Below are 13,948 nucleotides of genomic sequence, written 5' to 3'. Positions count from 1 at the left end.
GTGCTGGTGGCATGCAAGGAGTTTGTTGACTTTATCTTCTAGATGGGCAAATTGGTTTTCTTGTGGAGGAATCTACAGTGTTGTAGTGCAGCACAGCATTTCTGTCCCCACCTATTGCACAGGCAGACAGCTTATGACTTGGCAGATCGTTCTGTTTTTTAAAATGAGTCAAGAAAAAAAAAATCTTTTTGCTAATCTTTGTAAAGAGTAAAGGGGAACTTTATTATTGTCTGTGCTTGATGGCTGCTGCCTGACCGGGGTAGAGAAAGGACTAACAGGCTGGCATGAATGGAGTAGATGAGAGTCTTGGTGATCTGCTTCCAAACTGCATGTGTTGGATATGTGATCCATAGGCAATCACAGCAGGCAAGCTGACTGTATAACACTGTACCAAAAAAAAAAAAGCCCCAAAAACCCCCACCAACTCCAAAGCAGCTGTTTGAGCTAAAAAGCAGCACTTAGCTCTTCTGTGTCCGTTTGTAGGAAAGTTGTTATTGAGGTCATTCATGTAAGTGGTCTAAGTTAGGATGGGAAAAGGGTATATAATTAAAAGCATTTAAGTGCTGTCTGTATATTAAGTTTTGAACTGCTGTATTCATACAGACACAAGAAGATTTTTGCAAGTGTGTCTTTCATGTTCAATAAAATTTCAACACAGGCCACCTTCCATGTGGTGTCAAGATCATATTTTCTGTTTGTGTAAGTGGAAAAGTGCACATGCTGCCAGTGACCCACACTCGTCATGCAACCAGAAGTGTCTCTCATGGAAGCTTTTGCCCTGTTTATCCTTGCCTCAACACCACTGTGTGTTTGGTTGGGGTTTTTTAAAACTCAAAACGATTTCCATGAAGAAGCATACACCTTCCTCAGTGGTTTTTTATTCTAATGGCGAGCTCACAAGTGGAGCACTGGGAATTTGGCATCGCTTGGTTTTATACAGTGCCTAACACAGTAGCCATGTTTTGTTTGAACATGCTTGAACACTTGCTTTTAATACTTTCTTTCCCTTGAAGTCTTTACTGTATAATTTACTTTTCTATGTTCAATTTGGTTTGCCTTTTTTGTTTTTTGCTCTTCCCTGCTGCTCTTGACTTTTTACATTCTGAGAATAGTGACTAAGATGTGCCCTGCAGGTAATGCAGTTGCTTTTGCTCCTTTTATAGGATGCACATAGGTTCAGTATAAAATTACAGTAATGGTCATTTTTAACCACTAGTTTGTTATAGATAACCTAATCTGTTTGCAGAGAATCACTTGAGAATATTTTCAGAGGGATACTGGCAGGTTTTACTTGGGGCAGGATTAAATTTTGTAAAAGGTGAGGTTTAATGGCAGAGGAGGTTTTTTTGGTTTTGTTTTGCTGGAACAAACTGTACAAGGAAGTATCTATAAACAAAATAAAGGAATAAATAATTTGAAAGCCCTTACACCTAGCCTAGGAACCTGAATGTTTCCTGTTGATTTGAGGTCACAAGTCACCAAAAAAAAAAAGGACTTGGAGGCATTTTTGTTCTTTGCTTTTATGATATAAGTCTAAGTAAAATTGTAAACTGCTTTGCAACATCTGTAGTTACCAAGGTGAATAATGTGTTTCTGCTAGCGCAGCAGTGATAGGAGATACCTTGAGGACTGATCTTACATGCTTTGATTATTCAAATAATCCTTTATACTGAAAAAGACACCCTTCAAGTGACTGGGTGCTGTGAAATGTCCAGATTAGTCTGGTCCTGCTATGCTGCTAACCAAAATTTACACTCAGTCCAAATCAATATTTAGGCACAGATGCATTTAAATACAGGCCATGATTATTTATATGAAAAAAAAAAAACCCAAATCACATGGACTTTTTAGGTTACTTTCCAGTGAGTAAGTGTATTTTATCAGAAGAGCAGTCACCTTTAAGGGACAAATACAGAAGGCAGAGAAAACTGCTTTTTTGAATGTTCTGTTTTTGTGACTTTAAAGGTGACAGTTTTGGAAAGCATTGCAACTTGGGGTGAGAGGATTGAAATTTGCACAGTAAGTGGAATTTTTGTTTGGCTTTTGAGACCTCCAGCTAGGACATCTGTGTGGAAAGAAAAATATTTTATCTATTGCAAGTATCAGTCTGTATCACAAATATTTGATTGATACAAACATTTTACAGGCTGAAAATAAGAGAAAATTGTGACCTGAGATGCAGGTTGAGTTTCAAATAATTAATCCTCAGCTAATCCTGTCATTGCATGCTTGAAAAGAAATGTGGAAAGGAATTGGGCTATCACGAAGCAAAAGGATTTCTGCTTGACTTTGAAGTTTTGTGTTTGCATTGTGAATGAAGCCAGATAGAAGTGCAAAAAGCAGTGATATTTGTAGCCGTATATTTATGGTTGAATTAGCAGGCATCTAAGAGGAAAGAGTGACTTGAAAGCCTACAAAAAAGCGGAACCATGATGCATCTAAAAAGTTGTGTTGACACTGGAAGAAAATTAAGAGAAAAAACAGCTCCTGAGATGTCTGTGAGATGTGGGGAATCCCTGGTACAGGTTGAGATGTTAACTAGAACAGAACCAAGTTTCAGAAGATGAAAGTGAGAGAGATACCCACAATGTTCTATCTAAGAGGCTGCTGGCTGTGGCAGGGGGTGGGTGGTGTGTGTTTTCAGAGGTTTTGGGTGGGAGGTGGAAGGTGTGACAGGAGCTGATCTCCTTTTACGAGTAACTATCCTCTCAGTCTCTTTCTTCATCACAAAGATGTCTTGCAGGATTGCCTTTCTCATTGCACTGTATGATCCTGGCTTTTCTTTCAACTTTTCCTATGCTTAGTCCGTTCCCTGTCCTAGTCATTTAAATGAATTACAGACATGAAAAACATTCTCCTAAGGGAAAACAATTTTTTGCTTATTCAACATATGGGCCCTTGATTCCACTGAAGTCAGTGGAGAGATGCCCTGTGGCTTTGATGGAAACTGTGTCCAACTCACACAGGTGATAGGCATTTCCAGAGAGAGCCTGCTGTTGATGAGCTTGCAGTCAGGATATTGTGGTTGATCACCAAACAGAACAGAGACAAAAGAAAAAAACCAAGGAAGCTTCTTATTACACACAAGGGGGATATTCATATATTTTATCTTGCATCAGGCCAGAAGCCCTTCCTCTGTCAGAAATGTGGTGTCATTTCTGCCAAGTCTAGCAGAATTTGCACAAACCTGGAGTTGCCAGCTGCTACCTGAGGAGAAATGTGCTTATCCCCCAGAGGGATGTTGGATCTCACAGTGGCACACAGAGTTTTTCCCAGCTGTTCAGAACACCAAGGCCAGGTTATACTTGGTCAGGCTGAACAGTGCAGACAAGCAAAGCATAAGAATGTGCTAAGTGCCCTTCTGTGTTGGAGCAGTGGTACTCTTGTCTCCAGTGGTAGCAGGAGGATGTGCTCTTCAGTGTGAGCCTGTAAGGGGCCACTTCCTCCAGCCTGTTGCTCTTAAAGCTCTGTCAGCATCCACAACTGCTTCATTAGGGTTGTGTGTTCGAGGGCACATCTCTGCCCACTCCCTTTACAACCTGCTTATGGAGCTGCTGTCTGCAGGTCCTTCCAGTTGCTTTATGAACCTGCTGATGCAGTCTGGTTTTAATTTGGCTGCTACTGCAGGCCAAGCCAGTGATCCTGGAGAGACATCAGCGATGGCTTTGAGTCCTCCTTCCTGGATGTACCTGAGAGTACTATATTGAGCATCACATAGTCACAGTTTAGATTGTTTCATCTTGTGTTAATCTGCATTGAAGCTTACCTGCCATCATACTGCCCTGTCTTGACAGTAGCGAAAGAGATTGGCTGTCAGATCATGCAAGGCTTCATTGCAGCAGGTGAGTGGCATTTAGCCACAAAGGAGGAGCTGACACAAAACTAAGGGTGAGCACAGTCACTCCAGATTTACTGTGCTGACCAAATGGGATGTGTGCAAGAAGGAAGCTCAGCAGATGGTGGTGCATGTCCCATGCCTGAAAACTGCTCGCACAAGGGAGCTGTTGCTGTAAGTTATTCACACCTCCCGTACAGACGGCATCACTTTGTGTCGCTTTGAGTTGGTTTCATGGGAGAATTGTTGAAGTAACAAACCTAAAAGCAGCAAGAAGTTGGCTCTCTGTGTGTCAGGGTAGTTAAAATTACAAATGAGTTATTACTCTCAACCTCAGGGTAGCTGCTGATCAGATTGCACAGAGTGTGCACAGGATTTTCCTCTTATATCTCCATGCACCAGTTTGTTTGGGAAAGTCTGCTGTCTTTCCAGACTCTCTCATCCTTTCTGCTTCTTTTAATACAGCAGGTTGCCTTGCAGTGATTCAAATGTGGTAATACAGGTCTCAGTGCTAGTGTGGCATTGCAATCTGCCATGCTGGGGACCTGTTACGACATGATTTGATCTTGCCTATCATGAAGAGACTAAGTTGCCTCGTTACCGTGTTAACAGCGTGTAACTTCAGAGGGCTGTAGCACGGTATCTGCACTGTCACGTGGGGCCATCCTGCCTATGCAGACAACAGATGGCTACAGCGTGAGAGAGGAAGACTCGTGTTATGACATGATCCCTTCCGAGAACAAAAGTCTGCAGGAAGGGCTCTGAAAGTGCTCACCTCTGAGAGTTTTTACAGCAGAATAAAACTGAAATGTCCTACTTGAGTCGATTGAAGACTTACTTTATAGTCAGAGGGGCGCTAAAGCAGCTCAGCTGTTTGGTGGTGTGAGGAGTCAAACATTTCTAAAGCTGCTCAGGCTTGGTGCAGCACGTAGGGCGGGTAGGACTTGGGTGCAAGGTAGGTGTTGTTCTCAGCAGCCGGCGCCAGGCTGGTCAGAGTGGTTCGACCTGCCCGCGGCAGACAGAGCCTTGGGCCATGGTTGGATAACACAAAGCACTTATTGGCAGTACTGGCTTGACCTGTTCCCAACTGTTCATCCCTGCAGCTGTAGCTGACCCAGCTGCCCAAAAAAATTAAAAGGGCAAGGGGAGGGACTGACAGTCATGAGATCAGTTCCCGGATCTGCCTGGCGGTACAGCCCTAAAGGAGCACATTGATGTAGCTGAGGTGTGGAGCTGGCAGCATCTTCTGGGAGGCCCTGGGATAGATGCTGTTGAAATTGGCTTTGTTGTCACTGCTTTGTGTCTTCAAATAGCAGCTTTAGGCATCAGGGATGGAGCCCAGATCCGATAGTGCACAGGGTTATAGTTACCACATGCACTTTATAGCACAGCTTAGCCTTTATAACTGGCTTCAGCAAGCAGTGGTTAATCACGGTTCAGAATCATTCAACAGCTTTGGATTTGCAGTCTCCCTCCATTGCCCAAGAAAAAGGGGTTTCCAAATCTGTGGAGGTAAACTAAGAATTTGAAATTGTGATTCAGTTTAAAATGAGGTGGTTTCTTTTGGTGCTGGCTTTAAAAGGTGGGTAAGCATCATGCTTGGGGCTCACATGCACAGTCTTTGAGAGGGCCATCCTTGGAAGTGGTCATCTGGTTTTCACTGTGTGCCAGAAGGAAAAGGGATGAAGGGAGATGTTTGGATGGTGTTTGGTCAGCCATAAATGAAGCAAAGCTTTAGGATGAGGTGTAAGACAGGAAGTGCAATTCAATAGAGTGTCACTGGGAGCAAGTTTATAGAGGGTTTCTTTTGGTCTTGTTTTGAACCAAAACAAAAACAGGATGGTGGTTTAGAGCAGGATTCAGAGATGAGGAGGCTGTGTAAGTGATGGGGCTTGCTCACATCCTTGCTACATGGAGAGGAAGGGAATGGTCTAAAGCACCTGAAGCAAACTGAGGATGTTTCCCCCAGCTCACAGCAGTCAGACCAGGGGAGAGCTGTCCCAGCAGAGAGGAATACAAGGAAAATGTGGAGCAGCTTAATGAATTGCCCACTTTCATCACATTAAAGCAGCCTGCCTTTGTCTCCTTAGGGCTGTTCGAACACTCCTTTCTTGCAACAAAATACAGTTGACATAGATCTGGGATAGGAATGGGGTAAGGGATTATCTCTTACATAACAGAGAAAGAGAACTTACTAAAGAAAGATCCCTTTCGTAAAGAGACTTGTCCCTAATGTGAGAGGGTCGAGCACAACTGCTCTGTGTTAACTAGACAAATATTTACAAAGTATACTCAACAGTGAATTTTCTGATTAGCATTTAGCAAAATTCATCTTTGCTCTAGATATCTGCCACGCTGTGATCCCTCCAGAAATCATGCGAGCTCTGGGTATAGTGGGGGACATTTTCCAAGCCATTCTAGCTGTCTGTACCTCTGAACTATATTTTTGGGTATTTCTTAGAGGACAAAGGGCTTGGAATCGTGTTTTCAGTGTCAGGCAAAGTTTAACAGCTGCTCTAGAGCCAGAGCTCAGGGTAAAGCAAGAGTTTGCTGCTGAGGTTGGCCTGAGTGCTAGAGCTGCTGTATGAAGATACTGAGGAGCTGGTGTATAGCCTGCTGCCTGTGATGTCAGCTCTACATCAAAGTGCCCTTGTGCTGAATGGTGCAATCCATCATAAGGTCCAAGTGTGAGTTTTACACCTGCTCCCTTCAATGCAGATTCCCCCCATGGTAGGTGCAGTCAGAGCCCGTCCTGAAAACTTTACTTTGTGACTTCAGCTGCTCTGTTGAAGGTACTGGGGAATCATGTTATGTGTTAAAGACAAAAAGTGGGTTTTTTCTCCAGAACTGATTGTTTCTTTTTCCCCAGATATATTTAGTTCCATTTACTATAACTAGTCCTTTTGTAGCTTGAATATTTTCATTTCACAAGGCATGGAGATGCAACCAAAGCTCTCTCAACCGTGTGGGCTGATTAAATATTTAACTTGAGTGTTAGCAGGTGATGTAATGAAGGTGGCTGAATTTTATTATTTAGAATGATTACAATAAAAAATAGAGAAAGATAACACCCAAAATTTTTCAAGTTGACTCTGCAGGTTTAAAAGATATTCTCCAGTTCGTGGGTAGAAGTAGAAGCAGCATTCTGTATGTGGGTCCAAAAAATCCCAAATTTACTAGAACTGCTACCACCTAGTGGTGGCTGCCTCTGTTGTAAAATATAAAACAAGCTGGGGTTATTTCAGTTAATGTAGGATAAATAGTAAGTCAGCAGCTCATCTAACTGATAATGCCAACTGCTTGTACCATATCCATTTCCAGTGGTCTGTTTGCTCTAATTTTGAGGATTATTTATGTGATGGGTTTTCTAACTCTTCTCTTGGGATGTTAGGGATGTTTGTAAATAAACACTTGCTTTAGCACCAAAGTGTTTTTCATTACATCTGTTTTATCTACTAACTTCGTAGCATCTCAAGCTGTACTTTCTATTCCACCATAGTTCCAGGAAAAAATAAAACCATGTGTAAAAAGAATCAAATCTGCAAGCTCCCCATCTTGATCTGTGTCTGCTCTTTCATCTGAATTTTTTTACATTCTGTATCCCCCTTCATAATTTGGTTGGCATATGTAGGAAAGCAGTTTCATCCTCTTTCTCTTTCTTAAAATAATAAAATATTATTAATATTTTATTAATAAGGCAATAAATTGCCCCATCAATAAAAGATGAAGTGGATTCTTCTGACTGAGCTGATTGAAGACTGCAATTTGATTTGTAAACAGACTTCAGCAAAACAATCTTTCCACAGTTGGAAGGAAAAAATTATTTTGGCGACATCTGTAGGGTGGTTTCTTTCATGCAAGCAGAAAAGTTTTTGGATTCTCAGATGGAGTCCTTCAGGTTTAGCTTATGAATATATTTCATGAGAAGTTCTTTTTTCTCAGGAGCTGATGAGGCAGCAGCTAAGTTACCTGGTTTTTTTGTGTCGCCTTTTTCCCTGTGTCCCTACCTCCCTGCTCTTTCTCCCTTATCCTGCACATCTTTTCTGACTCTGGTGTCAGAATTGAGATCTTCAGATAGTGTCACCTTCTCTTCATTTTGGGTTGCACATGACAAGGTAACATATTCTGCTCTCTTGGTTGCTGAAGAAGTGGCAGTGGGTGGGAGCCTTAACAAGTGGATTTCTCTGCTCTTGTCCTTTTGATTCACCAAGTGTAAATTCAGTGGGATAACAAATGGACTGGAAAGCATTTTACGGCCTTAGTAAGTCAAAGATGGGAAAGGGGCAAAAGAAACAGCAGGCCTTTCCTGTGCATCCTGTTTCTTTCACTGCCTGGAATCAAGTGACTGCTCTGCAACATAAATCAGCCAAATTCTGGAGATGGGAATTATCCATCTGAGAGGAGCTCAGTCTTGTTGAAGGGATGTTTGCCCAGATTGAAGGCTCAGTCCAAATTCTCCTCCTTGTGTAGGAGAGAGGCCTGCTGGAGCTGTGTGGCCAGCAGGGTTTCTGTTGCTGCAAGGGGCTTGTAAGTAGGAAGAAAACATTAGTGCAGGCCAGGCCTAACCTCTGCTGGAATGAATGAAGCAGCTGCCAGTGCAAGACTACCCTTGCAGCCATCCCTCGCACTGCAGAAGTCACACACTGGACCTGAAACAATTTTCTTCACAACCATTGTGTTTTACCACACACCTTCCCAGTTCCCCTGCTGCTGTTCCAGTTAATCAGGAGCAGAACTGGGCTGATTCTCACCTGTCCCCAAATAACCAGGATTTGTGCAAAGCAGCTCACTTTTTTCGCCAGCTGCAGAACCAACTGCACAAGTTGGAGATAACCACAGAGCATCTCAGCTAGTCAGGAGCTGCTGCTTTACATGAAGAACATGCATGAAGTTTCCTAAGGGGCCTGTGAAACTCCTCCTCAGCAAGGAGAAGGGCAGGTCTGGTTTGTGCAGGTGAGGAGGAAGAGCGCTCCCCCAACCACATACATGTGTCAGCATATCCCTGGTTATGTCACTACCTGAGTTTTGAATGTTCCTTCAGTGGTGCTGGGCCCAGAGCAGCTTCAGAAGAGAAGGCCTGTGTACATTTGTGTTCCCAGGGTCTGGAGTGGGCTTTGCCCTTTGTGAAGGCACATCGTTTAAATTTAAGAATTTGTTTTTCTTTATGTTGACCTCATCTGTTTGTCTGTGCCAGAACATCACTTACCTGTGGACCACCTATCCCTTGAAGTGTTTCCTCTTGTGCACCAGAAAATGTAGTTGCAGACCACGCTTACAAGAACAGAATAACAGCTGGGAAGAGGCTCAGGGCACAGAGGAGAAGAAAGGAGGAGATAGATAGAGTTCAAGTACAATTCCCAGAAGATTGAGTATACTATAAGAAAAAAAAAAAATTAAAATACTAGAAGCAGAAGAAGAAAAAGTTACAGAAAAATTGGAAAATCAGGAATGATATATGACATTGAATGTCAAAGTTGGAACTTGTGTATTGAGAGTTTAAGACACACTGGTTTTGGCTTGCTTTTACCTTGAGTGCCACCCGTGGGTATTCTCCTCACTCACTTTGCTTCTGATGTTTCACATTGAAAAAACAGGAGTAAACTCCCTCTGCATCCACTGTTTGATGTTTGGTCAATAAAGAGTTACAGAACATCTCTCTGGGTACAGTTAAGGGGAACTTTTTCCCATCTTGGTTTCCTTGTGCTCTTCACTCATCTCCATCCTAACGCAGCTCACATGGTTTCCTGCCCCTCTCCCTAATGAACCCCTCTGTGCTGTGCTGGCAGCCTTTCTGTGGCCTAACACACATCCTATCAGGAGAGTGTTTCCTGACCTCGCAGGGGAGGAGACAGGGCAGCCCACATCTGCTTTCAGACGTCCCCATCCTCACATTCTGTAGCCTTACACACAGATTGGGGCTTGCTTGCATGTTTTAACGGGCAGATAATTAGATGAGCAATGAACTTTGTGTAATCCACTGTCTGTGTAAACAGATCTGTTTTGATTAAAAGGTGAGATTACTTTTTGTGGTAGGTCACTTCTCCCCCTTACACTCCCCCAAGAAAATGTGGATCGTGAGTTGTGCACTATTAAGTGATCATTTGCCATCACCAAAAACACTGTTAAACTTTGACATTTGTTTAATGGCCATTTATTATCACTAGTGAGAGGAGATGGGGCCAGTGCAAATCATGTTGCAAGACTGCATTCAAACTAATAAATGCCTAAGAACCATCTTCTTATCTTCTGTTTTTACTCCTTCCTTAGGAAAAAATAACCTGTAATAGCACAACTAGGCAGTTTGGAGACAGGCACATGTTGTAATGTGTCAAGCAGAGAATTTGCACTGCTCTTCTAGAGTTGCTAAATCCCTGTAGTTACTCAGCAGCTATCGTTCTTGCAGATGAATGTTGAAATGCCGGGTGGGTTGTGGGCTCCCTTTGCTGCTTGGTCTCAGTAAGAAGGAGGCGGGGGGGGGGACTTAAAGGAAGGTTTCAGCTTTCAGAAAGCATGACTTGTAAAGTTTGTGTCCTGGAACAATTCCTGGGAAGTGGCACTGGGGATGCAGTTTCATACTGTGCATCAGCAGCAGCTTTGGCCTCCAGAGCCAGACCAGCTTATTTTCTATTTACAAATACACTATTTTTGTAGAGCTTGGAAGGAGTACAGCTCTGTTCTCCTTAAGCACCTTACCTGTTTCAGTTTTTTGGAAATATGTTACATCTTCAGCAGCATTAATGCTGCACACAGGTGAGTAAGCAAAGGACACCATTAAGGACCACATCTTAGATAATTTTTGTCTTTTTGTGGGTTAACTGTGAAATAGCAAGGCCTGTTACTGTCCCTTGGCTTTATGTTTTGATTCCAAGTGGCATGTCAGAGACTCAGGTGTGGACAAACCTCCACATCTTCCTCTTTTATGGTGTATACCCAACTTTTTAAGCCAACTTCTGTGTTACTGTCTGCACTAACTATTCACATTTAGTTGTATCAGGTGGTTGCATGAGGCCTTTCCATTTCCTTGGAAAAACATTTCCTGCTACACAAAAATTAGTTTGATGAGTATGTGAGTTGTATATTATTTCAGTCGGTGTTCATGTTTTTCATACACAAGTTTATTGGTAATACATCCATGTGTTTCTGGAATGGTGTATTTGTGATAGTGACCTCAGCTCTTCTTTGGTATCTCATTATGTTGTGTTCTCTGGTTAAAAGTGATTATATTAAAAAATTATCTCAAGAAGCTGCTGAGATAGTGAGTCTGTTTTGGAAAAGAAAGCATTTTGTGAAAGAGTTTGTATCATCTTGTTAAGTGGGTTCTGTGGTGTTTTGATCTCTTCAGCTGTAAGTTACTAGCCTAGGTCACAGACAGGAGAAACAGATGTTGGGATGCTTTACCAGAAGCAATGCTCCTGGGTCCATGTGCAGGCTCGCTGCTGGTAGTTGGGAATCATCAGGGAGCATCACACTGAAAGTTTTTCTCTGTTTCTTTGCAGAGAGCCAGGCAGATGCAGAGACACTAGCTACAGGAAACAAAGCCTTGAACCTGAGCTACAGCGAGAAGGAGCAGTCAGAGGAAAAGACAGAGCCACCAGAGAGTGAGCGCAGCCCCAAGGAGGAGCAGAAGGCTGACTCCCTTCTGGCAGAAGAGGATGCTGAAGAAAAAGTGGATGGATATGAAGAGGGCCCTGAGGAAGATTCTGTAAGTAACAAAAGTCTTGACCTCAATTTTGCCAGCAAATTAATGGACTTCAAGCTGGCAGAGAGTGACCAGTGTGCAGGCAGCAGTTCTCAGACTGAAAGGAAACATGCCTGTGACATTTGTGGCAAAACCTTCAAGTTTGCTGGCACTCTTAGCCGTCACAAAAAGGCCCACATTCGTGAGGACAGAAAGGATGAAAGGAGCAGTGAGGATGAAAGCAAAAGCATTCAGGATGATGCAGGAGCTCCCTCGATGCAGGACTCTGGTCTTGAGCAGGAAGAGTCTCCGTTGGACTTGAAGGTAGTGGAGTCTCCTGTGGACTTTGAGGCAACAGGAAAGGAGAATGAAGAGAGCGAAAGCATCTCTGAGGGGGAAGGCACAGAGAGAAAGTCCACTGAGAAGAGCAGTGATGACAAACCAAAGACTGATGGGGCTAAGAGTACTGCAAAAGCAGACAAAAGAAAGAAAGTCTGTACTGTGTGCAACAAGCGTTTCTGGTCTCTGCAAGATCTGACGCGACATATGCGGTCTCATACAGGTAAGAGGAGGCTTGAGGGCAGAACAGACCATGAGGTGTCCCACCAGACTGAGGTGTCTGCTGTGGAGGTGCACGATTTCTGCTGGCACTTGAGATTGGAGACACTGCTTTTAATCCTAAAAATATCTGCAAGGTGTCTTCTCTGCCCCAGTCCCCCATGCTGTATACAAAGCCTAAGGGGGCAGCAAAAATTGCAGTCACTGCCTTATTTTCAAATCCCAGACTGTTTTTCTTCATGACGGCTTGCAGAGTTCAGAATGAGGGCAAGTGTGGAGATCTCTGGGCAGCTTCTGACTCCTTTTTTACCATGTTTGTGCGGCTTTACTACTTCTTACCGGTATTTTCACCAGCAGTGGAGAAACTGTCAGGGTATCATGAGACTTCACCTCTGAGTCAAAGTTTGAGAGAGAGAGAGAGAGAAGGGGTCTGGTTTTGTCTGATCATCTGAGCCTAATATGAGTAACATGCTGGTGATGTGTAACCTGCTGCTTGGGTGGAAGGCAGAGATCCAGTGGGCAGTTGGGCAGGGAAGGTGGAGCACAGGTAGTGAAACACTTACCTGGTGACTTGACTGGGCAGTGGGATTGCTTTATGTGATAGGCAGATTGCAACAGTGCCTTGCAAATGAGATGAAGCCATGAACCAGCTCAAAGGTGAATTAATCATTCATCCTTATTAATTATGTATTTTAGCTACAAGCAAGCTGCTCTGACATGGGAAAACTGGTACATTTGGACATTTTGTGTCTTTTGAAGGTTCTCTCTGCTGAAGACAAGATCTTTGCCGTTAACAAAATATTTGTGCTATAATTGTCAGTGACACCAAAGAGTAATGCCTCAACTTCACTTCAACCCTTCTAAATCATAAATACCTACTGAGTGCAAAACTAAACTTTTCTTTTGCCATTGAGCCACAAGTGAAATGGAACTGGTCCCATTTTAATGCCTGTTTCCATACAAGTGCAGAAGCTTCTGCACTTGTATTGGGAAATGCTGATATCTAAAGTACTTAGGTTCATCCCCAAACAATGTGTTCCCATGGACATTTCCATACTCTCTGTTTTAATTGTTTTCATTGCATGCTGGGTTATTGTGGGCTTTATCAGTACGTTTTTTCTTGTTTGTTTCTCTTTCTTATTTGACACTTGAAGCATATTTTAACATAGAATCGATGTGGAATAGGAACTTGGCACAGTGCTTTCTTCAAATTCATAAATGTAACTATGACCTACCCCCGCTGTCTGATCAATGTATTTTCAGCTGAGGATTTTGGACCAATGCTGTGGGTTGACTCTTCTCTTTGTCTCGTTCCCACTTGTTCAACTGTATTGACAAAATACTGTCAGGTTGCACATTGCTTATACTTCAGTTTTAATGTGTGAGTTTTTTTAAAGATACTTGTAAGGTTTGGAGATTTCTTTACTCAGAGGAGGAACATTTGGGACACACTGAAGTATGCAAGAAGCTTCTGCCTGCCTACTGCATGTCTAATTCTGATGTTCATTGGCACAAGATGGTGTCTTGATGGTATTGCAGCACTGAGAAGTCTTTAAGAGGCATAGGAAAGGGAGGACAGGTTGGGGTGTGACCTTCAGTTCTTCAGGGCAGACAGCACCTTGGGGTAGCGTGCATGGTTTGTATTTTGGGAGAATTTTACTTTCCTAAGCAGGACTGTGCGTTCCTGCTTAGGAAAGTATCCTCTCTCTCCACATGTGTCTGGGGCTGACCTGCAGCAGGGAGCCCACACAGTGGGCTGGTTTCATAAAGGCTTTCGAGTTCCGGAGATAGACTGTAAACTTTTTCCAGAAAGGTTGATGACTAAATTGGGCAGGATGCTAGTGAGCACCTGGTGCTTACAGTCTTCCTCCCACCTT

At 43.1% G+C, this 13,948-nt stretch overlaps 1 protein-coding gene across 7 annotated transcripts in view; it reads left to right on the top strand.

The window, feature by feature from the left end:
- The window catches only part of RREB1 (ras responsive element binding protein 1), a 121,986-nt gene that overhangs the window by 103,973 nt on the left and 4,065 nt on the right, over nt 1–13,948 (top strand). For 6 of the 7 annotated variants that reach the window (XM_066324911.1, XM_066324920.1, XM_066324944.1 and 3 more), the window contains one exon: nt 11,332–12,075. In XM_066324911.1, the coding sequence (XP_066181008.1) occupies nt 11,332–12,075 (744 nt within the window). The remainder of the gene's footprint in view (nt 1–11,331; nt 12,076–13,948) is intronic. The other variant, XM_066324962.1, reaches the window with a different exon arrangement.

Source organism: Sylvia atricapilla, chromosome 1, assembly GCF_009819655.1.
Source record: "Sylvia atricapilla isolate bSylAtr1 chromosome 1, bSylAtr1.pri, whole genome shotgun sequence".
Taxonomy (NCBI): Eukaryota; Metazoa; Chordata; class Aves; order Passeriformes; family Sylviidae; genus Sylvia; species Sylvia atricapilla.
This window is presented reverse-complemented; position numbering and strand designations above follow the sequence as displayed.